Raw genomic sequence first — 26,624 nt, forward strand, 5'->3', positions numbered from 1 at the left:
CGTCTCGCCACCAGTAACAATGCTATAAAGGAAGTTTTGGTCCTTTTTTGCTTCCTTAATAATGTCCTTTGAATGTTGAATTCGATGCATTTTTTGGTCGTCAGTCAACTTGTGTGGAACAAATCGTGCACAGACTTTTTGTAGGCCCAAATGTTCGGTCAAAATGCGATAAATCGTTGATTTGGGGATGTTCAATTCCATTTCCATGTATCTCACTGAAGATTTTGGCTCATGCTTGATGAAATTACGCACAACTTCGATGGAATTTTCGTTAATTGTCGATTTTGGGCGACCTGTATGTGCGTCGTCATTTATGTTCTCACGACCGTTCTTGAATCGCGTATACCACTCATAAACACTGGTACGGGCTACACAATTATCACCATAAACTTGTTTCATCAAATTATGGGTTTCGGTAAATGTTTTACCAAGTATAAAACAAAACTTAATATTGGCTCTTTGTTCGAAGTTCATTCTCGTACCGATGTATACAACATACTGACACTTGAGACGCCATAACTTCGTTTCCACTGAACCAAATGTCATGAAATTTTTACTGGAAGTCAGCTAGGGATGTACCTTTCAAATGCGCAATCGAACACACGGATGGCGCGACCTATCCCTATTGAAAAAGTTCGGAAAATTTTGGGACGCACCTTGTATGTATACATTCTTAAAGAAAAAATGTGTATATAAAATAATTAATAATAAATATTCATTGTATTGTTATTTAATTGAGTTCTAAAACAAATCACAATATTGAAATACATAATTTAAAATATAACTTAATTATTCCTGCTGTTTTATAATTTTCTTTATTTTTTCTAAATTTTTATAAAACATACATAACAATATAAAAGAAAAATTATGAAAAAGTTCATGCATATAAGAATCGATGTTATATAATATGCATTTTTAAATGTTATTTAAAAATTATTTTTTATAACGTGTGTTCATTTTTTACTTTGACATGCTTTGTATTCAAAAGTCAATTAAACGTGTCATTAAAAAAAAAAGAAGAAAAAGATAAGGATAAAAAATGCAGCTGAAAGAAATAGATCTAAAGTAGAGATCATGGTAGGCTGTAGCAAAAGAAAAATGATGTAAATGTAAGTATATATATATATATAATTATATATGCATATTATCTTTACACTTACAATTTGTGGACGTAGCATGTTGCTCCACATATAAATAATTGATTTAGCACGGACTCGCATCACATTATATTATTTCGACACTACTTTATCAGCAATGTCGATAATATATGTAGTCACATCACAGTTAAAGGCCGGAAAGGTCGCTTCGGTCGCTCTCAGGTTTCTGAGTTTTTCTCTGTTTTTTCAATAACGTGATGACATTTCGCTGGAGCTTCGAAAGTTCTGTCAAAGTGTTGCTTGTATTTACATGTTCTGCAATTGACGCGAGTACAAAACACTAGGCGTTAATTTATTTTATATAAAATAAAGTTGCATAAATTAGATTTATTATAATTGTATTCGGAAATATCCGAAACATGACATAAGATATTCGTGAACATTTGAAATCATTTAACCCTATATTCTGTAGTAGCCGAATATTGTATGTCAAATTAAATAAAATGAGTTCGTGCAGCGTGATTACGTCTGATTTTGTAAATTTGTCAATCACAAATTCTGGTCAAGAATCATGTTGTGTAGAACGTCGATTTCAAAAGGGTATAACCGTCCATGAATTTAAGGTAAGCAAAGCACTGCTTGCTTTCCAAAATTTTCTTCTGCATAGAAATTTACAAGACAATATTATAGGGCAAATTGGAACTTCTTACTGGTGGTAACCCAGTTACAATGACTATTGAAGTTTATGACAAGAACGACAAGCTCATTTGCAGATTGGAGGAAGAACAACGCCTTTTGGGGTCATATCCAATAGATGATGGAATGAGGATACATGTAAATATATATAATACAAATACTTATATTACAATATGACAGAAATCATCAATATGAAATCAATAATATGAAAGTTTTATCTTACTAAAGTCTTACTGAGACTACTTCAAGTATTTATAAGCACAAAATTGTGAGATTGCAAATGAAATGTAAGGAAATTGCAGGTTATTGATAATTTCTCATGTACCACAGAAGATTTAAATCATGTGAAAAAGTTTGAGATATCTGAGGAAGAGTATGCCAAAAAAACAGGTGAGACTTTTATATTTATCTTATATCAAATTAAATGATGAATGAAACGTATTTTATTTATGCTTGAACAGACACTGTTAAGGCGTTCCTAGAAAGGAATAAATTAGGAAAGTATAATGAGGAAGATATGAAAAGAAGAGCAGAAGAGAAGAAACTGGAAGAAGAAGCAGAGGAATGCTTAGCTAGTTTATGCAAAGTTGGAGACCGTTGCGAAGTATCTGTTCCAAATCAGCCAAAGCGAAGAGCTACTATTTTATATGTTGGTCAGAATCTTAATATATTTGTAATTGTATTTTTACTAAAAATATTTTTATTATTTTAATATATAAATGTTATAGGTAAAACTGAATTTAAGGAAGGCTGGTGGATTGGTGTTAAATATGATGAACCTCTTGGCAAGAATGATGGGAGGTAAATATATTTAATCTCATTTAATTACGATACCTGAATATATTTTTCTTCCCTTACACTTATCATGTTGTTGATATCGTAGTGTCGGTGGAAAAAAATATTTTGAATGTGCTGCAAAATATGGAGGCTTTGTGAAGCCAGCGCACGTAAAAGTTGGAGATTTTCCAGAGGAGGACTTCAACCTTGACGAAGAACTGTAAAACGCCATAATTATTTCACTTTATTTTATCTCTTCTCTATTAACTTTTTTTCTATTAGCAATTTGAAAACTCAAAATAGTGCTTTATATACAATAATTTTTAAATTAAATATAGCTCACATAAATTAAAATTTTGTGTTCTTTTATAATACTTTATCGTCTGATTGCCAGCCAATGAGATGTGTTTCTTTAACCATCATAAATAATATAGAAATCATAAATAATATAGAATAGTGCGACGTTTGAAAAAACAATAATTGCCGAATAATATCCATATATAATTATCAGATAATAGATGCACATAATATAATGCGTATCTATTATCTGTACAATGTTGTTTTCATCTTCTTTATGTACTTTTATGATTTTAATCACACTAATCACACGGATATTACTTATCTAATATAATGTTGAACATTTTGATATTAAACAAATTGAAGCATTTGAAAATTATAGCTTTTCAATCCTAAAGACTAGTATCATTATCTAGCTATGTTAAACAAATAGACTGAAATCCTTATTATATAGTATTTATCCTTATTATATAGTATTTATAATTAGGTAATTAATCATAGTATTATACGATCACAAATTTGAATTGCTTTTTTTGTACATTTCCTGGAATAATATAATAAAATATATACAAAATATTTATATACAAATTTATTATGTATAAGTGCATTATGTAATTTAAAATTACATTAAAGATAGCTTTGAATTACTACGCTATCATTTCTTGTATATAGAGTATCGCTTGTGAAATATTTGTTTACGTGAATATTTATAACAAAAAAATGATTAGACCGAAATAATTAAAACAAGACAACGGCAAAATATAATGAGAGTTCATACTGGGCGCGGTTGCGTTCGATAACAGAATATGACTGCGTTCGAAAATATCATCCGAGTACTTCCGCGTATTATTTTATCCTTGTTGTTTACCCATTGTTAAACAAGGATAAGATGATAGACAGAGACACCGAGTGATGTTTCCAAATGCAGCCTATATGCGTTTTGGAACACGCATGCTGATAACCTTTTAGGTTAGGATTTTTATCTAGGAAAAAAATTTTTTTTATCAAGTTGTCCAAATTGCCTCGCAAAGTGCAAACAAATTTCGTCTTTGTACAATATTTTCAATTCAATGTAATAGGTATGCGCTAAGAAGTGTAAAAAGGAGAAAGATCTTGATAATTTTTGAAGGAAATGTAATCAACTTTTGATATGTTTACATTAATCTGCTCATTAATTCTCAACTGTGATCTGTGTGCTTATAATAATTGTTTTATTCATTGTGCGCTTACGAACCGGTGCTTGGTAACGCTCTTTCGCTAAGCCTAACCTAATCCTCTAATAACTTTTATTTATATTACAACAAGATTATAATTCAGAAAGCAATTAGTTGTGATCTAGATCAACCAACTAACTGATATCTTTTTAAGTAAGTGATATAATGATATCAACATATTTGAGCTGATATTGTCAGTCTCTTTTAAAGAGAAGAGAGGATGCTGTTTTAAAAATAAAAGATATATTGTTAATTTATAGTAAAAAAATATTGAGACACGTATACACATTTGTTTCATAAGCATCCATTTTCTATTTTATGCTTGACAAATATCTTATTGTATGTATATATAAATTCAGGTAGCAAGCTAACATTTGTCATTTTAATATAAAAGTGACATTAAAGATGTCATTTTTGGACATCAAAATAACAACAAATAACATTAGCTTGCTACTTTGGAAGTAATATGATTATTTCATTAAAGTTTTAAATAATGCTATATTTTGTTAATCTTTTCAGAAATGCCGGATATAAAAGTTACACCACTCGGTGCTGGACAGGATGTTGGACGTAGTTGTATCCTTGTCTCCATGGGCGGCAAAAACATCATGCTGGATTGTGGAATGCACATGGGATTCAATGATGAGAGACGCTTCCCAGACTTTTCCTATATAGTTCCAGAGGGACCTGCGACCAATTATATCGACTGTGTCATTATCTCTCATTTTCATTTAGATCATTGCGGTGCTCTTCCATATTTCACAGAGATGGTAACGTAACATCAAGAATTATATTGCAATAATTTTTTTTTTTTATTTTTGTTGTATCTTTTTCAAATTTCTTGCACACCTTCATTTCTTCTCATTTAAAATATACAGGTAGGTTACACTGGACCAATTTATATGACACATCCAACTAAGGCTATTGCACCAATCTTATTAGAAGACATGAGAAAGGTTGCAGTCGAGCGTAAAGGCGAAAGTAACTTTTTCACATCGCAAATGATAAAGGATTGTATGAAGAAGGTTATCGCTGTTACGCTTCATCAATCCGTCATGGTAGATTCAGAATTGGAGATAAAAGCATATTATGCCGGACACGTTCTCGGTGCAGCCATGTTTTGGGTTCGTGTAGGATCACAGTCTATTGTATACACAGGAGACTATAATATGACGCCGGATCGGCATTTAGGTGCTGCGTGGATAGACAAATGCAGGCCAGACTTGTTAATTTCAGAATCAACATATGCAACCACAATTAGAGATTCAAAGAGATGCAGGGAAAGAGATTTCCTCAAAAAAGTATGTTTTCAATTCATTATTATTTGTAATAATTTAATTTATGTTGAACGATTTTTTTAAGAAGACCGTGTTTTAGGTACACGAATGCATCGACAGAGGCGGAAAGGTGCTGATTCCTGTATTCGCTCTCGGTCGCGCTCAAGAACTGTGCATACTTTTGGAAACGTATTGGGAAAGAATGAATCTAAAAGTACCAGTTTATTTCGCACTTGGTTTAACCGAAAAGGCCAACAATTATTATAAAATGTTTATCACCTGGACTAATCAGAAAATTAAAAAAACGTTTGTACAACGGAATATGTTTGACTTTAAGCACATAAAACCGTTTGATAAAGCGTATATCGATAATCCAGGTGCGATGGTGGTGTTTGCTACGCCAGGAATGTTACACGCCGGTCTCTCTCTCCAGATTTTTAAGAAATGGGCGCCTAATGAGTCCAACATGGTTATCATGCCAGGTTTTTGCGTGCAAGGTACCGTGGGGCACAAAGTTTTAAACGGTACGCGGAGAATAGAATTCGAAAATCGACAGATCGTGGAAGTAAAGATGGCCGTGGAGTACATGTCCTTCTCTGCTCATGCTGATGCAAAAGGAATAATGCAATTGATACAGTATTGTGAACCGAAGAATGTTATGCTGGTGCATGGAGAATTCGCTAAGATGGAATATTTGAAGGAGAAAATCAAACAAGAATTCGGTGTTAGTTGCTATAATCCTGCAAACGGCGAAACTTGTATTATCACGACCACATCCAAAGTTCCCGTAGATGCTTCTCTAGCATTGCTGAAAGCCGAAGCAAAGAGATACTCGGCCTTGCCACCTGATCCGAAAAGACGGAGATTGCTTCACAGTGTCTTGATGTTGAGAGAAGACGGTGTCTGTCTTGTAGATGCGGATGAGGTAATATTTCACATAATAACTGTTTAATTCGTGACTGTTATTCTTTTTATCGGAATAACAGTTGTTATTTTATATGATTATTGCTTTTGTATTTGATTAGGTTGCAAAAGCTGCAGGTATCACAAAACATGTGGTCAGATTCACATCTACTGTGCAAGTAAGGGATCCCGGCCCAGCACAAGCTACTACCTTAAAACTATTGCAGCCATTGAAAGAAAGACTATCCGGATGGACGGTTCAATTGACGGAGGGTTCTATATCTGTCGAGTCTGTTTTAGTAAAGGTGGAAGGAGATGAAGATGATCAAAAGAGTGTTTACGTTTCATGGACTAATCAGGATGAAGATTTAGGTAGTTATATTCTTGGATTTCTGCAAACAATGCTGAATTAAAGAAATGGACAAAATTACTGTAAACAAAATTTCGACCTGTGATTGAAATGTGGTTTACATTATCACTATTAAATGAACGATTGTAAATCTATTTTGCAACTTGACGCTAATCAAGGTAAAAATATATTTTCCAATAACACACTATGTTAAACATTAGATGACGGTTATACAATATTTTTTTTATGTTTTGGACGTTTGTATTTACCTGAATAGAATAAGAGACAAATATATAGAATTATAAAACTAAATATGAAAAATATTGTATCTGTCACGCATTCTTTTAGTTACCTGTAAGATATCCATCCTAAAAAGGAAGTAAGTGTATATATTGCTGAGAAATATGCTGTATATAAATATGTAGTATAATTTTAGTATAATATAATTTTTTATTATTATATAATGAATCTACTAAATATCTGTAATCTTTGTTCTTCAAAGATGATGTTTATTGCCTTTTTTTACTACTTGCATCTTAACGAGTTGTTAAATAAACATCTAACTTTTTAATGAGACCGGCTTATCTTGTACCGCTTCGTCTTGTAAAAATTATTTCGATGGCTTATTAAGATGCAAGCAATAAATACGATAAAAGTCAATTATAAAATTGACCAAAAAATTGCAGAAATTTACTAGCTCTGCTATATACCATATTGTGAAAACAATTGTTAATAATAGTTATAGCACCCTGTCATTAAACGTTATCGTTTTTAAAATGATGTATAGTTTATCGATAACTCAAGATAAATAATTCAAAAGATAATTCATAATAAGTAAAAAATGGTAATGTTAGTTCCAAAGTCTTATTAAATTCGATCTGAAAGTACAACTTTTAGAATTAATTACCTAAACTAGTCCGATAGGTGAATCAAAATGTATATCATATTTTATACTTTAACTATATATATTGTACATATGTATCAGTATCAATAAATGGATATTTATTTAAAGGTATTATTCACCATGTTAACAAATAAATGAAATGAAAAATTTTTCGAAATTGCATAACATTCAGCATCAAGTAAAACAGTAAACTTTTATTAACTATGAATATGCTTTCTAGATACAAAACGGTAAATAAGTACGCAGTGTACTAAACATACATGCCTCTTACAAAACTCAGTACAATAACTATTCTTTTTTATGCAACCAATCGATTACATAAGTGAACAAAGAACTCTTTAAGTGTACTATTAACGTCTAACACAGTATTCTTTAAATATTCATGCAAGCAAGTATTTAAAAAAATTATCTTCGAAGTTCTACTAGAATATAGAACTATTCCAATAACAATACGGAACATTTTGGCTTGTCCAATTAATAAACATCTGTTTAAAGCGTAATTAAATACGAATATAAATGATTGCAAGCATCAATTTTTTAAATGCCCCTAAAATTGTATGTTAACTTGAACTTGTTAAATATATTCTTAGATCTGATAATAAAAGTCTATATGTGAATTATATGAAAATCTGTCTCAAGTATGCAGTACTTGCTTTCAATACAATTGTTGGGCGCAATTAATTTCAGTTAACATTTGTATATATGTATAAGACTGGCTCGTTCAAACTCTCGCCTTACTTCCTTATTGCACGTAAAACGAATAATAAATTTGAATTTGTATACAATGGAACATGAAGATCGCATTTTACAAATTTGGTGTATTGTGTTCGCTATCGATAACAAAAAATGTCATATATATTTTATATCATATTATGCATATATATGTATATATTTATATATATATAATTTCTGGTCCATGCGTCTAATGATAAAAAAAGAAAAAAAGATGTTAAACACTAATAACAGTATGACTCAGAAATAATATCAGAATCAATATCGTTATACACAATGAATCATGAAGTCATGGAATCCATTAATTAATTAATTGTACAATTTTTTGCGTCGCAAGAACATATTCTTCAAGTGTTATGTTCTTATACGTCTCACAACAGAATTAAAATTTACAAATTGTTTTATAGCTCATAGATTCTATAAACAATATCGATGATCCATAATGCACAATTTTGATAACCTTTACATCGTGTATAGCTATTTATAATTATAAATTATATAACCATCACATACTCAAGTATTTCAAGTTTTCCCATTTAATCGCTACGAATTTAATTATTTATATTTTCTCCACATAATAAAATATGATATTTTTTTACAATAAACATTATTCGTAGTATTTTCACTTTATATTAGTCTTCTGAGTAGCAAAGTATGCCATTTATACCTATATAGCAATGCTGCATTCGCTTTTAGCATTTGCGCATCCCATCTTTTTAACCACCAGTACTCGCACTGCACTAGCGTAGTTTATTTTTCGAAGTTATTTTTTTCCTGAACCACCCTGAAAGATTACATTAATAGAATGAATAAAGTATGTTGCCAATTCTTCGTAACATACTAAATTGACAATATATATATACTAAAATATATATAACACAACACATATATATGTATACATACATCCTACGTATTTATTCTTCCCTTATGAGTACGATAGATAATTATTACAGGTAATAATAAATAAAAACAAATATTATATAAATAATAAATAAATATTACATATTAAATTTTCCAAAATTTCAATATTTATCCAATAAAGCAATCAGGAAGAATAATTTGAAATCTGTGAAAGATAGCACATAATAATGTGAATTATTAATAAGAAATATTAATAAGAAATTACATATTACTCTACTAAATATTTCTTATTAATAAAAAAATATTTTCTGCATTGTCTTTCATTCTTCTAAATCTAATATACAATTAAACAAAAATACACATGCTTTCCAACCATGCTGGAATTAATTGCATAAAGCTATATATATTCAAAATTCATTATCTTATATTATTAATTAAAAAGCAACAACAATAATAATAATACATTGTAAGTAGATAAATAATAAAAACATTTCATTACCTTATATTAGAAAGCAATTATGAAAAAGATATATTAATAGTGCAATAAGTAAATGAAAAAGTTCAATTATTTCATGCTAAGAAATAGTTTACAACATAAAGATACTACTTAACAGCACATATAACAGGTAACACATAAAAGAAGCAAAAAATAAGTATGAAAAAATATTAAAATATATTAGCTTCCATTATCTACATTAATTATTTAATTAAATCTGATTAATTTTAGATTAATATATACATATTCAACATTATTGTACCGTCATTGTTAGTAGCATTCCAGATTCTGATTACTTTTTATTTTAAAGGTATATTGTACAATTAAGCGACGAAAAATATTTCAATTAGAAAACAACATATGAAACATACATGTATAAAACAGTAAAAAAGGCAAACATTTATAGCCTTTGATAATGTGTCACACCACTATATTTAATACTTAACATATAAAATTTATTTAAAAAAAGAAAAATAATGGATGATGTATGGAAGCAATAAAATCATATCAGATATTGTTATGAAAAATAATTAATTGTTATAGGGATTAATCAGTTTAACGAAAATCGTTTTTCTCGCGCAGTACCTTTACCCTAGTGTTTGTGCTGACAAAAATTTCCTTGTGTGTGTGTGTGTGTGTGTGTGTGTGTGTGTATATATATATATATAAAACTATATACATTTCTGAATATTTCCATGTACATTCGCGTATAATTATATTTCTAATTTAACATATATTTCTCTATATATTAATTAATGTAGTGTTATAATTTTTATACTCTTTTGCAAAAATAACGTATTAACTATTTACTTTATTCAGAAATTAATATATATATTATACACTTACAATGGATTTAACAGCCAGTTTCGTGTCATCGGCAGGAATTAAAGATGGGAATAGAAATTATTTTTCTAGCCATATTGTGCCAAGATATGCAAAATGCAAAATATTCGTAATAATATATAGTCACAAAATAAAATATAAAGCCAACAATAGCTACTGTGCATGTTTTTGGAACATATCTAAATATAATATACGTGAATATTATAAAATTTTACGAACAATTAATAATACTATATAAGAAATGTAAAATATCATGTGAATTATTTAAAATTCACGCGACATTTTAAATAGTTTTAAATACTCATATTTACAAGATTAGATTATAACTGTATTATATCATTATGACATAATTGTATCATAAATAGGACCAATTCAAATATAAAAACTATAATTAGTTAATTATAATTATAAGATAATAATTGTATTTAAGTTTTATCTTATAATATATAAAACACATGATGTGTGTGTGTGTGTATCTAACACTTTTCACACCAACATCAACATCGAAAAAGGTTTGCTCTAAGTATATGTTCCAAGTAATAAACATAGACTAACAGTACTATTAATATGGCCTACATTTACGATGTGACATAATAAATAAAGTTTTACAATATGTATGATGTAGACTTGTTCTATGCATGTCTTTTCTTATCTTAAATAAGTAATACATTTTTTTATATATATTTCTATTTCATTTATGTAATTTTTAGAATATTTATTATTTAGAATATTTATTTATAAAATCGTGATAATTGCATATTTGTCACTTCTTACATTTACTGGTATGGAAAATTTAAATTCATACAATTCTAAATGTGACATTTTTATTTTTCTTACCAATAACAGTATTTAAAATATCTAACTGTTAATAAATGTAATCTTTCTAATAATTAATAATAATACATCAGTATGAATAATGATAATGATAACAATTTATGTTTCAAATTACCGGAAATATTTTCACTACATTTTATGAGATAAAAGAAAAAATAATATGCAAGTACAAAAATTGAAAATAGTGCATTTATAAATACGATGTAAAAGTTTAATGCCACAACAGAATATGTGTGATGAGAAACTAATTATCGGTAAAATAAAATACATGATAAAACTTGACACATGAATTGCTAGCGGTAATTCTACTATTAGAATTTTCCGAAAGGCTAGGAAGAAACATTTCAGTATCTCATCTTTAGATTTGCATACCTGCGAATCTGCGCCGTTTTGCCATGGTTTTCTTAGTGGACTGTCGAAACAATCAAAAGTTAAATCGTTATTGATTACAGAGCAAGCATTCGAACTAAGCAATTTTTTTGTTATTAATCGTACAACTGCGGTAACCTATCGTGGTTGTTTTGAGCATTGATAATATTACGTCAAAACTTTATAATGAACAAACACTAGGACAAAGATTACTGGTATTAACAAAATTTATAATTTAGCTTGACTACCAAAGATTCAAAAAAGATAAGATGGTCCATTGACTAAAATCAATTAACTAGCTTAAGCCTATTCGACAAACTTAGCATTATTATATTACAATTAGAAATTATATTTTCGTCGCTTAAAGTGTAAACAGATTGTAGCAAACTAAACTTCTGTCAATGTGCATAGTTTTATAAATTTTTTAGGATGCTAAAAGTTTTTGATACATGTCTGATGTGGAAAAATGCTGCAAATGTGTGATATTACATTTACATAATACATTTTGTATTTAGTTATTTTTATGAAACGTTATGTTTATAACGATTGTACCTAATTGATTGTAAAAGTAAAATACTATCTAGTTTCAGAAATGATAAAAGAATAATTTTATGTAAAGCGAAAAATTTAATTCTCGTACATTTGGATAAAATATTAATGTATGACTAGTATGTTCATGTAATTATGAATCTCAATAAATATTGTGCAGCAAATATAAAAGTAAATTTACAACACGTATTATTCTGACATGTTATCTATGAAAAGATCTATACAAGTGCAAAGTTTACAAGACCAATTTTCATCTAATTTTATAATTACTATATCACATGCCATTTAAATGTATGGACGCGTTTTACTTCCTTACTGACAGCCACTATAATAAATAATATTGGAGTATACAAAATCAATCTACACCATAAAGTACTGCCTCAAGATACAAGCTATTAAAAATAATATTACTTTAATAATAGCAAAGAAATAATAACGACGGACTCAGTTTTATCACAAAGAATATGACGAAATTAAAAAGTATATGCATTTCACATAAAAAAAGTTAAGGTAGGTAAAAAATGATTTTTAAAATTTTAATATTTCGTTGTTTGCTGTGTTCAGTTAATTTCTTTACAATCCTATCAAGTATTCCTGTCTTATTTAACCGTATATATAAAAAAGACACATAAGCATTATTTCATGTCAATTAATATTCATTTAATTTATAAAGTTGAATAAAATACAAAATATGTATTTCAGAATTATAATAGATCTTTAATGCTAAAATTCGTTTATTAAAACATTATATGTACTATTTTTAAAAATATTGTAAAAATCATAAGCTATAAAGAAGCCTTTGTATTATTCTTTGTAATATTGAGCCTTGATAAATGTGTCTCACATTTCAATAATTAACTGAAGTGCACCTATTACAGTAATCGAGCCAGTAACACTTCTTTTTGTCTCAGATTTATAAGTTTACCTTCCTTTTTTTCTTGTGCTTTTTATGTTGCTGGCCAATCACTGGGTTCCAATTAGCCTGTGTGTTGTGATCTGTCATATGACAAGATTTGGAGGAGTATTTTGTAGTAAGGGAGTTGTTCTCAATTTCTTGTTCAGATTGATTGACCAAATTGACAGATTTGGTAATAGAACAGTTTGCAAACTCTGTATTCTTGAGCCGAGTATTTTCTAACACAGCTATCAGAGTCTGAGATGCTAGAGAAGGCTATATTCCAGATATATTATTATATGACTGCTTAAAGGAATCAGTTACAGAAACGGCAATTTACGTTGCGATCATTCATTATATATTGTAATAAATATAATGGCTTCAATACAAATTTGCAAAATTGCCGTTCCAATAAATTATCTAATAATCTTGTAATTTTTAAACACAGTAATCAAATTGCTAGTACTTAAATGTATAATTGAAATATGCAACAACTAAATTTTCAAATACTTTTTAAATAATAAGAGAAATGGTTTTATTAATATATTGGTAAATAAATGGTTTTATTAATATGGTTTTATTAACAAAAAAACAATATTTTTTTTTAAATACACCTCAAAAATATCAACAAATTAATCACTGTGTTTACTAAATGGCTGCAGTAAGTAACGTGAAAATTACAGCTTGGAATATAATTCAATCTAATGAGACAATTATATCAATACTTTATTAAATTTGAACATGATATTTCTACAGATATCTTTCAAACAAATTTTTGCAATTAAGCATTATACTATAACTCGGTTGCACAATTGTATTCCAAGAGTTTCGATAATTATTGATAAAGTAATCTCTGATTGTTTTTAATAATTGTACAGGGTGTCTGATTATTGATATGACGATCGTAGGTAGATACATTAAACTAAACTGCATACAAAGTACCATTTTGATTTTCATAAAAATTAATGAAGAGAAGTTAATTTAAATTAAGATTTACGAATGTGCAACATACGTCTACGCGATTTGGCGATAATTTCTAGGTGCGTGATGAGGTTTGAGAGCGCTCAGTAAACAAAAATGACTATACACGAGCAAGCACATCGTTGTTAATAGAACACTCTTCTCAAGTTTAATTCGATCTATCTACTCACGAGTGTTGCGTTAGACATTCTGTACGCATATAAATATTATATATAATATTTATACAATAAAACATTATATATAATAATTATACATAATACATTATACATAATAATTATGTATAATAATATATTATATATAATTATTATTATAGGTAATTTCACAACTTTTTGAAGGTCAATTATTTTTAAAATTACTTTGTAATATATACTACATGTGTGTAATGTATAAAAGATTAATTTTTTAATTATGCTATGTATATGTAGATGACGTTAGAGAAATTAACTCCATTTGACTTCTATACATAAATTGCAAAAACAAATTAAAAATAAATTTAAGTTTCTTAGTTCTATAATTAGTACAAAATCTAAAACAAATTGTGAAAAAAAATTATCTTATTTACAATTTGTTATTGTCATATCTTTTTTGCTTTGTTTATATATTCAGAAGAATTATATAACTTTTTTTTTGGTGAAAAATAAAAGTTTTTTATGTAATGTAACATGTGCATACATGCACATATATAAAAATTTTTATTTTTCCGTTCGTTATATGAAAAAGTTATATGATCGAAATACAGCAATATGTATATTAAGATATAATTTATCTTTTTTATGTCGAAAGCTTTATTAATTCTATAACAACATCTATATGCGTAATTTGCTTGATCATTCAATTAATGTATATACAAAAGTACAATGGTCACAATCAAGCAATTAGTAATTATAGACAGATCTTTTTTTTTCAATTGTTGATTAGTAATTATTGGCAGATTTTTCATGATTAGTGAAGTATATAAGTATTTTGCAGCATTGTGCAATACCTAACAATTTTATAATACAGAACCTTTGTTATTATCAATATAGCCAAAGCTATGTAATACTTCCAATAAAGAAGGCACACCATGTAAATAAGAGTTAAATAAACTCTTACTAATAGATACTAACCTCAGATTGAAGAGAATCCGATGTGGCTGGACCGTTTAACATAGACTGCTCTGAGCTGCTACAGCCGCCACAAATTTCATTCTGGAATCAATAGAGTAATATGTTTTATTTTTCTACTTAATTTTACATATATGTATATCGCTACAAAACACTTAAAAAAATACCTTGAGTTGAGATACTTCTTGTTGAAGTTGTGAGACAAGAGTTTTCTCGTATACTAAGCTCGCCTCGCTAGTTTCAACAAGAGAACGCAATTTTGTAACTTCGGCATCCAACGTCGCCCTCTTATTGCATTCTATTTCTAATTCTTGTGATAATCGAGCTTTCTCCTAAAATGATAATAAAAAAATAGAGTAATGAGAAAATTGATATTTTAACAACATCGATATTCATCATATACATGTACGTATTCCAATATGGAATTAATAATTAATAAAAAATGTAATATATCAGCGATAAATCTACCTCTTGTAATTGTTCTAAAGTAACAAGCTCGTTGCCATCTAATTCTCCACAGGCTCTCTGCGCGGCTTTAAGTAATGTTCCCGTACGATTCTGTTCTATACGATCTTCCAACTCTTTCACTCTTTGTTTAAACTAGAAAAAAGAATTTCAACATAAAACTAAAAAATATATATCTTTGGAAAATTTATGCGGTTCAAGAAATAAAAAAATAAACAAAATAAAAAGATTTTTATAATTTTTACCTCTTCACTTGAAATTAGTTTGGCTTGCATATCATTAAGTTCTACTCTGAGGTTTGTCACTTCATTCTCCTTTTGCCGAAGTTGTGACTGCCATCTCGTCTCCTCGGATTCTATATGACTTTGTAGTTTATTAAGCATACCTTCCTAAAAAAAATAAAAAAAAAAATAAAAAATAAAAAAACAAGATTTAAATAGAAGGATTATGTTCAATAAAGTATTGTTGTCAAATTCAATAAAATATTTACCGTATCGTAAATAATTTGTTTGTAATGTGAAACCATGCCTTGCAAATTTTTATTCTGTTTCTCCAAATCTGGATTTGTCTGATCTGTGTTTTTCTGTTTCAATTCATTTAGAATAGCACATAATTTATCTTCAAAAGATTTGAGCCATTGTTCATGTGTCTTCTCGGACACTTTAATCTCTGGGAATATCCTTTGTAGAAATGCCTTAGTTATTTCTTCTTGTTCCTCTTTTATTTTTTGTGTTACCTCCTAATTAAATAAAGAAATATTATAAGAAATATAAATATATGTGAAATATTATTTATTTAAAAATGTTTGATGTTCTACTATTAACAAATAATAATTATATATATATATATATATATATATATATATATGTATATATATATTTATATTTATATACATACATATACTTATAATAGTCAATAATCGCAATTAAAATAATTTAAGAAAAAATATAACGATATGATTAAATCAATTCTTGTAATATGCTATTTTATCGTTAAGTTACTCTTTAGCTAATAATATTATATAAGAAATAATATTATATGAGAGCAAAGTCAATGGATTCTGGGTTCAATCTCATGTATACATTTCTCATCCCATGTACTTTGATTTTATAAAAGAACGACTGGAAAATTAAAGATTGTGAATGAAGGAATGAGAGGATAAAAACAGTAACTCGTTTGGAGAACCCATATTTTAGTAAAATATTTAGCTAATAATATTAATTGAGAATTATAACAAAGACGCTTACTTTAACGTTTCTCTCATCACTGGATTTGGCACGCAACTCAGCAGCAGAAAGAGCTTCCATCACTTTCCAGTTCTTTGTGCGTAGTTCCTGTGATAGAGAAAAGCCGAAAAATAAAAAAGTAGAGAAATGTATATATATTTATAAGCTATATTATTATAATAGATTATATTCAAATTATAAATTTTTTTATAATTTGAATATAAAATTAATTTACACAAGAGAAATTTGTATAATGATAACAGTAGTAAAAATGTATAAACGTTACACAGAAAAATAATAATTAAATTCGGACATATATAACAAATATAGTTTATAACATCAAATAAAATAAAAAGCATTTTAAGTTAATACACGAAAAACTTACATTATTTTTAGATTTTTGGACTTCCAAAGCTTCTTCTAATTGTCTAATAAAATGTTGGTCCTTGTCTGCATTACTTTCTAATACATGTAATTGTTCGTCCAGCTTATTAAACTCTTTTTCTTTGTGCGTTAACTCAGTTGTTAGTTTTTCTAATAGAACTTTTTCGTCTCTAGATTTTTCGAGAATAAATATTTTATAGAAATTAATTAAGTAAAATATAACATTATATATATCTAATGGAAAAGTTATCGATGCAATTAAATTCATACGATTAAAAATTAAGCATGATATTAAATAAAATATTTATATAATTATATATATATATATATATATATATATATATATATATATACATACAAATATTATTATATATACATACAAATTGGCATGTTGAGACTCAGTAGTAGTGGCTAATACTACGTCCGTATGGATTTTGTTATCCTCTTGCTGCTGTTGAAGTTCTCTTTGTTTCTCTATAGCACTCGCAAGCTGTGTATATATAAGGCATATTGTTTTAAAATTTTTGTTTCATATTTAATATCTCATACACTAATATTAACTTTTGATGCAACATACAATTGTTAGAAAAAAGACTAAAAACTAAATAATACCTCAGTACGCAGTCTATCATTTTCTTCTTGTAGTTTCATAATTCGAAACTGTTCGTCTCCTATTTTTTTCTCATTGCTCTGCAATCTATTTAATTCGGTTTGCAAAGTTTTTAATTCGTTCGCCATTTCACTGGATTCCCTAAGTTGAGTATGAACTATACTCAATTCCTTACGTGAATTTGCCAATTCTTCCTGGAGTGTATATACCTCATTTTGATACTTATTTGCGTCATTCTTCGCTTCATTTAAACTACCTTCCGCCCTTTCAAAATCAATCTTTAGCATATCCAATTTCTTTTGTACAGAATTCAATTCAGATTCCATACATGTAACTTGCATGCCAGATTGTTGCAAATCATTTTGTACAGCATAAAATTTGTCCTGTGATCTCTTTAGTTCGTCCTCCTTGTTACTCAATACATTTTTCAAGGCTATAATTTCGGCTGCTTCTGATTTAGCTTCATTCATCGTAGCTGACAGCTCAGATTTTAATTTTATTAATTCTGTTTGAGTCTTGCTAAGTTCTACCTTTAAAGTAGACGTTTCATTGGCTTCATTTTTCGCATGATTTAATTCCGCCTGCAGTGAATTTACTTGCTTCTGCAATTCTTGTTCATGTCGATGTGCGCTTTTCAATCTATGATCTAAGTCGGCGTGCGCACGATGAGATTCCTAAAAATTAATAAGAAAACTTAATATATAGATGGAAAATGGCTAAACTTACTTAAGAGTACCGATAAAGGATTATGATTCTCACCTCAAGTTGCCTAGCAATATCTTGTAGTCGATCGTTTGTTTCCTTGAAGTGTTGTAATTGTCCTTCCGAATGCATCAATTGACCTTGCATTAGTCCTAATTGCTGACGTAACATCTCTATCTCTCCGGAGCTACTCTCGCAAGTCGCTTGCAGTTCATTTTGCAGATCCTGCATCTCTACGTGTTTTTGAGCCAATTGCGATTTCAATGTATTCTCAGTTTCGCGCATCTGAGCGAACTGCACTTCCATTTGCTTTCGCTGCGCCATTAATTCTTGCTGCAAATGGCCCTGAGTTTGTCCCTGATCTTCTTGTAACTTGTGAATTATTGTGGCATCCTCATTCACTTTAGTCTGCAATTGTTCGATCTGTCTAGCAAAACCTTGCTTCTCTGCAACATGACTTTCCAAAATATGTTGCATTCGGGTATGCAATGTCTGAGTCTCTGTGATTTTCGCGTTCAAAGTTTCCTCGAGTTGTCTAGTAGTTGCTAATAGTCTAGATCTCTCCGTATTAAATTCAGTTCGCAATTCCTTTAGCTTGTTTTGAAAGGCCACGCTCGCTTCGTGTTCATCAGTCAGTGCTTTCTCTTTTTCCGCCAATTGTTTTTTCAATTTAATAACAGGATCGGCACGACCTTCTGTCCACTCAGAATGTTCTAATGGATTGTCTTGCTGTTTATTCAAGAGATGATTCGTGAGGATCTGTATTTCAGATCGACTAAGTTCTGCCTTCTGAATACATAGCATCAATAGTTCAACATTAACAGCATCTCCATCTAAAAAATTTTATGTTAAAAATATCAAATATTAAAATTAAATATTGAAATTTTTATAATAAATTTGTATATAGTTTGCGATGAAAGCCCTACAAATGTATATTCGATAATTTATTGAAATATTAATTAATATAAAAACATGTATATACACTTTTTAATATAATGTGTATAATATTTGGTTTAATTAAAATAATCTGTAAAGATTATTACAATTGTTTCAGAAACACAATAAATATTTGAAATTTTACTGCTTCTATTGCAGGGCTACCGGTATAAGTGCATGGACATTGACCTTTGATGTGTGTAGAGGGGGAAGTGATCCTACCTCAACCACATTCCAAAGCACTTCAAAGGAATTTGCTTGACTTTGCTTTAGTCAGATATTTCACATAATTTATAGATTTTATTAGATGTTTAAACATATATTATAAAATAATTTATTTTTAGAAAAAAGTGTATTATATATAAACATTTTATCGTCCAACACAATTTTCTTATGTATGAGGTAATTACAATCATATAAATGTACTGAAGTTTATATCAATTTATTTAAACATAATATATTAGGTGTTGGAATTAATTCGTAGCGTTTTTTAATGAAAGAATGTTATTTATTTCACATGAGCATTAAAAAATACATTAATGAAAGTACTTCCCATCACTTGTAAAACGCTACGAATTAATTCCAACACCTAATAGTTAAACTAATATATTTATCATATATTAACAAAATAAAATATATAATGTGTATAAATATCTCTACTAAATCTCTAAGTTGTAAAAAAAACAAGTGGCAAGTTACAATACAGAAAGAAATGAGGTCGTATTTCCAATCAATTAAATTGCAGGCTATAGACTATCATGACAGGTTAGAAATATTGATTTGCTCTCTGTCAAGAAACACACAGATTTGATTCATCTTAAAACACTAGATGCATGTTCTTGTCATTTATTATTGAATTGGATCACGTGCGCGCACAAATAAGTAAATTTATCTTCATGCAAACAATGACTTACCCATTTGAGATAAAATATCATTCTTTTTTTTCGTCTTTTTGGGTTCCTTGTTTGGTAACTGTTGGATTACCTCCTTGACAACTTCCTTTACTTCCTTAATTGGCATTTCCTTCTGTTCCTTTATGTCCCTCAAAGCTTCCTTCATAGCTTCTTTATTAGATGTATTATTATAAGTAACAGTATCCTGTTTCTCATCCTTATTTTCATCTTTCTTCTTTACAGCATCTTTGTTGTTCTTCTTTTTAGTTGGAGTATCCTTTGGTGACTTGTTGACTTTCTCCACTGTCTCAGTTTGGGTAATCTGCTGAAGATTCTCTCTCTATTATATACATACACACACGTACACGCGCGCGCGCGCGCACGCACACACACACACACACACACACACACGCACACACGCACACGCACACATATGACAGACATATTATATAATATTATAATAGAAATGTTATTATATTACGTTCAAGTCAAGTAAATAATTAAATAAAAAAGATAGAATTCATATAAAATATTAATATCCGTATTAATTACAATCTATGGCAATGTAAAGATTATGTTACCTCAATATTTTAATCTTTACTTGCGTATTTGTTAATATTTCATAAATTAATGATTGCTGTTAGTAGAGAATATATTGGATGAATGTTTAATAAATATGTGTATTTCTTCATGCACGTGTAATTTTCCCAATTAATAGAAACAAAAGAAATTAAGCAGTGAAAACAATTTATTTTGTTTGCAGTATAATGGCAGATATGGCAACAATCTTAAAAAAAAATTTCAATCAACTTCGAAAAAACCTACTTAGCTTAATATTACATTCAAATTTAATATAGAAAGACTGTGCAAAAAATATCTATGCAAGTAATGTATAACATTCGGCAAATGGCAATCACTCACACTTTGACTCCGTACAAGTTCAAGGTCATCCTTTGGATGAATAACATCAAAATGGTTAGCCTCTGCCAAGGAAGGTTGCGAGGGATTTAATTCAGTCACAATGACTGATGGCTCATCTTTATTTACGAGGATGGGTTTTATCTTTTCAAGTTTTCCTTTCTTCTTATTGCCTTTGTTACTCTCCTAAGAGTTTAATGTAAATGTATGTTTCCATGATATTTGATCAAGAAGGCAGTGTCAAGAAATATCAAGCAGCATGCTCGAAAATCCATGTTACATTATATAATAATGGGCACGTATATAAATCATACTATACATATATCATATTTCACATAATAAAATATAATTTAAATAACGTCAAATTATCTTAATATCTTTATAAAACAATATAATACTTAATAATAAGTTATTTTGTTAACATTAAACTGCTTTTCACCTTATATTTATTTTGTCCTCTTATTGAACACATAAACCTGGAATTTATAAGTTTGTTATATCGCAGTTAATACTGTCTCTTTCATAGTATTTCTTTTATGAAGATTAAAACGAATTGAAAATTTACTGAAAAAATTTTTTTTTAATATTATGTTTTGTACATGACTAAAATTAGTAAAAAGATTTATAGAAAATATCCAATTCTACACTTAATATTTTTTGTGTTTGGTTCTTCTATAATCTAAGCGATAAGATAATTAAGACTGAAGTCTGAATCATTAAAATACTGCTGCATATGTATGATGAAGTTATTTTTAGGAAATAATCTTGAACTTGCAGAATTACTTATCAATGGGACATGTATGCAAGAAATAATCATGTAGCAACTTTTCAATCAAAATCATATTCTTAAAAAAGGACATATTTGTTTAATATCTCTGTCCACCTGTGTACATGTTAATTCTTTTCAAATATAATATGTTCTCATTTATAAAACCGGTAATTTTTTCCTTGTACAGTTTGATATAACCTATTACTTAATTAAAGATTTAATCTTGCAATAACTTACCAAGACATCATTTGTACATTATATAAAATTGAGATGTAATAAATTCCAATTTTTATTTAGAATAATACTATAAAAGATAAATTAGTAATTCTATTATAAAGATATTTTACAAAACAAAAATTATAAATTGTGGTTAAAGAAAATTAACAAATGAAAGTAGTACACAATCAAAAAGCGACTTCAGAGTATCTGAAACGTTAAAACTGACAGTTCTATTAAATTACGATTTTCTCTAAAAAGAAAAAATACAGAGCAATCAAGTATAAAATATAAATCTTCTTAAAATCTTCTCACGTTATCAGGTAAATCATCATGAATGAGAAACAAAATTTGTGTATCGTTGAAAATATGTTCAATATAAGGATTTGTTTATTATAAGTTATTTGAATTTGATTTGCAATGCCCATTATTATATAATGCTAATAAAGAACTTATAATTTACGAGGGTTAAAAATGATTTTAAAAAATTAAATTTTTATAAGTAACGTATATAAATATGATATAAAACTTAAAAAATATAAAACTTTAATTATAATTCATTTAATTACTATATATACTTATACAACTATAATATAAGTTATTTTATTACATATTCAGAAAAATGATTGTAGAATACATCATGAAATAATAACTATTAAAATAAATAATAATTATAACAATTCTGTGTTCATGCCTCGTGAATTATATGACAATAGAATAAAAATAGGACGCTTCCTGTTTATAAATCTCTTTTTTTTTGCTAGGTAGATGTAATGATGCCATATTGTGTGTCATCTAGGTTATTGTATTTCATGCATGAAAACAAGATGTTCAAATCTTAAATATTTCAAAGACAGCTTTATGTACAGCTCATACTTTTATTTTAAGACAGGCAATCATGATTATGATGTTTGTGTAAGTGATAGTATGAAAAGCATGTAAATATTAATCGATTGAAGGACCAGGATCCGTATTGTATATCTCTTAACGACGTATCGTTACATTTATCATTGTGCAGTTTTTTCACCCGATAAAAAGTTGCGCAATGATAAATGTAACGATATCAACACATCGTTAAAAGAATACAGAATATAGGTGCAGAAGCGTGATCGTGCTTCTCTGTTTCATGTTAGAAAATTGCTAAGCACTATCGTTTTCTTCTTTTGTCTCATCGTTCTATATTGTGAATATTTGAAGATTGAAGACAATTGCGATAGAAAGAATCCATTGAAAATATACTTATTTGAGTGCTTGATTGGCACTTGTTTCTTACTCACTTTCTAATTCTCTAACAGTTGAATAAATAAAGACATATATATCTATCCAGTAATAAAAGTCCTATTCTTTTATTGTATATTAAATCAAAGAGTTTACAATCCCATTACTATATCTTACCCAATTCTTATAGAATAATTATAGTCTTTTTAATAAATAATAAAAATATCAATAAATCAATAAATCTAAGTTTACCTGTACTGGAGGCTCAGAAGGCAATATTTGAGGAGTTTCTTCAAATTGCACATGATCAGATCTTTCATCTTTGTCCTCCTTATCATCTTTTTCTTCTTTCTTCTCTTTCACCTTCTTTCCTGCTTTATTCTTGTGCTTCTTTTCTTTATTTTTATCCTTTTTACCTAAGCAGATAAAAAATCATAAACAGAATAATAAAAAATCTATTAAAGAGTACTATAACATACAAGAATATTTCTCTTAACACATTTAATATTTCATTAACTTATATCAAAATTTTACTTATTTTCTATTTACACATATATTAGGCATTTTCAATTTATATTCTGTACCAAATGATTTTATACATCATCAAAATAATTATATTATAAATTCATAGATTAAAAATTTGACTTTACAGGCAATATCACATGAATTGACGTACTTGACAACAGATCATCAGGAAGCTTCCTCTGTTCGGCGATTGCTTCTTCGTAAGATTTCTCTCTGATACCGAACATCGAAATGAAGGCAATGGCTGCAGCAGAGAGGACAACAATGCCGACATATACCAGTCCTGTCTGAACATCCATCTTTGGTCGTTTTAGCTGTAAGAAAATTACCTAAGTGTCAGTACGTTATAGAAGATAAAATGTCGTCAGTTGTAACATAGATTATAAAAAAAAAAAAAATTTCTTTCACTTTCACAATATTTTCATATCAGTGTCAATTCGGACACATAGGTAGTTGTTTGCCCTTTGAACCTATCACTAGCTTTTTAAGAATCCACATGAATCATTAGGTTGATAAAGAATCCTATCTACATATATTTACGGAAAACGGCTCTTCCGCCCAGCTATGATAAATAAGAGCAATATAAGAAATTCATCCAGAAGAGAGAAATTTCAGGATAAAATTCAGGAATCGCGAGAACTTAATATTTCACGTTAAATTTATTTGATGGAAAACAAAAAGCGAAACGGTTGCGAGGACACTGGCAAATTTGTCCTTGAGGAATCCCAATGGGGCATCTCAGATAACGGTGGGACGTGTATACGTGTGCAGGCCGAGCGGGGGTGAAACCAAAGGAGGAATCATAGTGAACATGCGGAGTGAATCGGAGCTGTGCGATATCGCGGCCAACTCGGAGGAGCGGCATATGGATTATGGGGCCGCGGGTCATCGACACATCACGGGGATTGACCGGTGAATTCGGTGTTGCGTCGACACGTTTAACAGTGTTACGGTGCGACCGGCATGCCGTTACCACCGTACTTCTCGTCTCTCCCCCGGCGAGAGTCTCACACGCGCGCCGACGCCGACCACTTACCGAAGGTGTTTATTCCCGTAGATTCCAAGACGCGATGCTACGACGGACACTGCGAATAGTCGGGCGACGATTGTCGCAGATCGACGTGCTCCTCGCTGCGGACGGCACGGCTGAGTGTCGGCGTAGGCGAAACGGCCAGAGTGATGGAGTATAGGAAAGAGAGAGACGGCAAGCGCGACGGAGCCAGGAATCACACGCACGCGACTTGATTCCCTGAAGCACTATGGCGGCCGGACGTGAAGCGAACTGTACTAGGCGCCGCAAGCCACGCCTATCGCTCGCTGACGCTTCCGATTGGCGTTCAGTCGCTGCCACGTATGCAGGGCGGACAACGACCGGCCGCGTCGCGTCCGTCGCGTTGATCGTCTGCGAGCCGATTGGCGGGTTCTTGATTACCTACGTGCGATCAGATCGGCAACGATGATAACGACGAGCTAGATAATAATTCAGTCGGCAAATGCTGTTTATACGCGTGTCGATGCCGCCCCTGGTGAAAAAGTTTCATGAAATTATTCCACGTTTTGGAACATTTCAGCGAAATTGCTGAAAATTTGCTGAAACTTCACTGAAAGTGAATTTTTCAGCTAACATTGAAAAATCACTGAAATCCAACCGAAATTTCTTTGAAATTTTCTGAAATTTTTCTGAAATTCTTGCTGAAATTTGTCTGAAAATTTTGTTGAAATCTTTCTGAAACTTTGTCGAAAATAAATTTTTTAGCTAAAAATCGCTGAAATTAAATTGAAATTTTGTTGAAAAATATTCCAAAATAGAATAATTTCAGCAATATTTTTCCACCAGGAGCACAAGATTTACCAGGTACTCTGATAAGAATACAACTGAATACAACAATGATCAACGTGAGTGCGAAAGTGCGGTTATTCTTCACGCCAATTGGCAATTCGATAACAATTGTTGATCAATCGAGTTCGCGAGCAATATCGCGGATGTGCACGCTGACGCTGATTAAATAAAATTATGAAACTCTTGTTCATAAAAGAGATAATTAAAAATGCGAGAGACGTGTTGATTAATTTAATAAAATATAATTAACTTATTAATATTTTAATAAAATATATTATTTGAATCATGCAAAATTATACGTTTATTATTTTAAATTATTATTACTTATATTATCTAATTATATTTATACAGTTATTATTACTTATATTAATTATATTTATACAGCATAAATGTCATCTTTTATGAGTGTTATGAACATTTTTTAAATTTAATAGTATACTGTAAATTACGTGAGTGATAATATTAAACAACTTTCTATAATTGATAACATTAATATGTAGCTCTATTTTTAAGACTAGATAAAACAATAAATACATCTTTTTCGTGTTTTTTTTTTAGCAATTAGAGAAATGTAAAGAATAAATTAAATCAAGATTAAAGTTAACTTACATTTGTAGAAAAAGAAAGGGATACTTTAATTCCCATTTGATGACACAAATTGACACAAATATCGTTCTATCTTTGTTATTCATTGAATATCAAAAGATATATAGAATGATATTTGTATTGACTTTGTCACTAAATG

The 26,624-nt window shown here is 29.3% G+C and overlaps 3 protein-coding genes across 13 annotated transcripts; 2 read left to right on the top strand and 1 right to left on the bottom strand.

Annotated features, from left to right (window-relative positions):
• Positions 1-1,303: 1,303 nt before the first annotated feature.
• TBCB (tubulin-binding cofactor B) lies at positions 1,304-3,443 on the top strand. The gene is made up of 6 exons (XM_011064071.2): positions 1,304-1,720; positions 1,788-1,931; positions 2,096-2,183; positions 2,255-2,446; positions 2,522-2,594; positions 2,677-3,443. Exons 1-6 carry the CDS (start codon positions 1,601-1,603, stop codon positions 2,792-2,794), a joined length of 735 nt encoding a protein of 244 aa, XP_011062373.1. The 5' UTR covers positions 1,304-1,600; the 3' UTR covers positions 2,795-3,443.
• A 419-nt stretch (positions 3,444-3,862) lies between these two features.
• Positions 3,863-7,625, top strand: IntS11 (integrator complex subunit 11). Of its 3 annotated transcripts, XR_015544666.1 has the most exons (6): positions 3,865-4,234; positions 4,601-4,851; positions 4,960-5,382; positions 5,459-6,283; positions 6,384-6,789; positions 6,959-7,625. XR_015544666.1 is itself a non-coding variant. In XM_087404904.1 (5 exons), exons 2-5 carry the CDS (start codon positions 4,603-4,605, stop codon positions 6,672-6,674), a joined length of 1,788 nt encoding a protein of 595 aa, XP_087261030.1. In that variant the 5' UTR covers positions 3,863-4,001; positions 4,601-4,602; the 3' UTR covers positions 6,675-7,625. The 3 variants fall into 3 exon arrangements, 2 of the variants coding, with proteins under 2 accessions (XP_087261030.1, XP_087261029.1); XM_087404904.1 differs by having other exon boundaries at positions 3,863-4,001; positions 6,384-7,625; XM_087404903.1 differs by having other exon boundaries at positions 6,384-7,625.
• Positions 7,626-7,688: 63 nt separating this feature from the next.
• Positions 7,689-25,362, bottom strand: LOC105150718 (uncharacterized). Of its 9 annotated transcripts, none has more exons than XM_011063999.2 (18): positions 25,076-25,362; positions 24,191-24,353; positions 23,767-23,930; positions 21,315-21,497; positions 20,415-20,715; positions 18,622-19,397; positions 17,865-18,536; positions 17,633-17,742; positions 17,254-17,422; positions 16,890-16,976; positions 16,133-16,381; positions 15,888-16,031; positions 15,646-15,777; positions 15,345-15,509; positions 15,181-15,261; positions 13,124-13,369; positions 11,653-11,692; positions 7,689-9,030 (listed from the first exon to the last, which is right to left on the bottom strand). In XM_011063999.2, the coding sequence occupies exons 2-18, from the start codon at positions 24,336-24,338 to the stop codon at positions 8,987-8,989; spliced, it is 3,711 nt and encodes a 1,236-aa protein (XP_011062301.2). In that variant the 5' UTR covers positions 24,339-24,353; positions 25,076-25,362; the 3' UTR covers positions 7,689-8,986. The 9 variants fall into 9 exon arrangements, with proteins under 9 accessions (XP_011062301.2, XP_011062284.2, XP_011062292.2 ...); XM_011063982.2 differs by having other exon boundaries at positions 20,415-20,718; XM_011063990.2 differs by lacking the exon at positions 25,076-25,362 and adding an exon at positions 24,950-25,035 and having other exon boundaries at positions 20,415-20,718.
• Positions 25,363-26,624: the final 1,262 nt, after the last annotated feature.

Source organism: Acromyrmex echinatior, chromosome 3 (genome assembly GCF_024713525.1).
Source record: "Acromyrmex echinatior isolate Ae372 chromosome 3, ASM2471352v2, whole genome shotgun sequence".
In the NCBI taxonomy this organism is placed as follows: Eukaryota; Metazoa; Arthropoda; class Insecta; order Hymenoptera; family Formicidae; genus Acromyrmex; species Acromyrmex echinatior.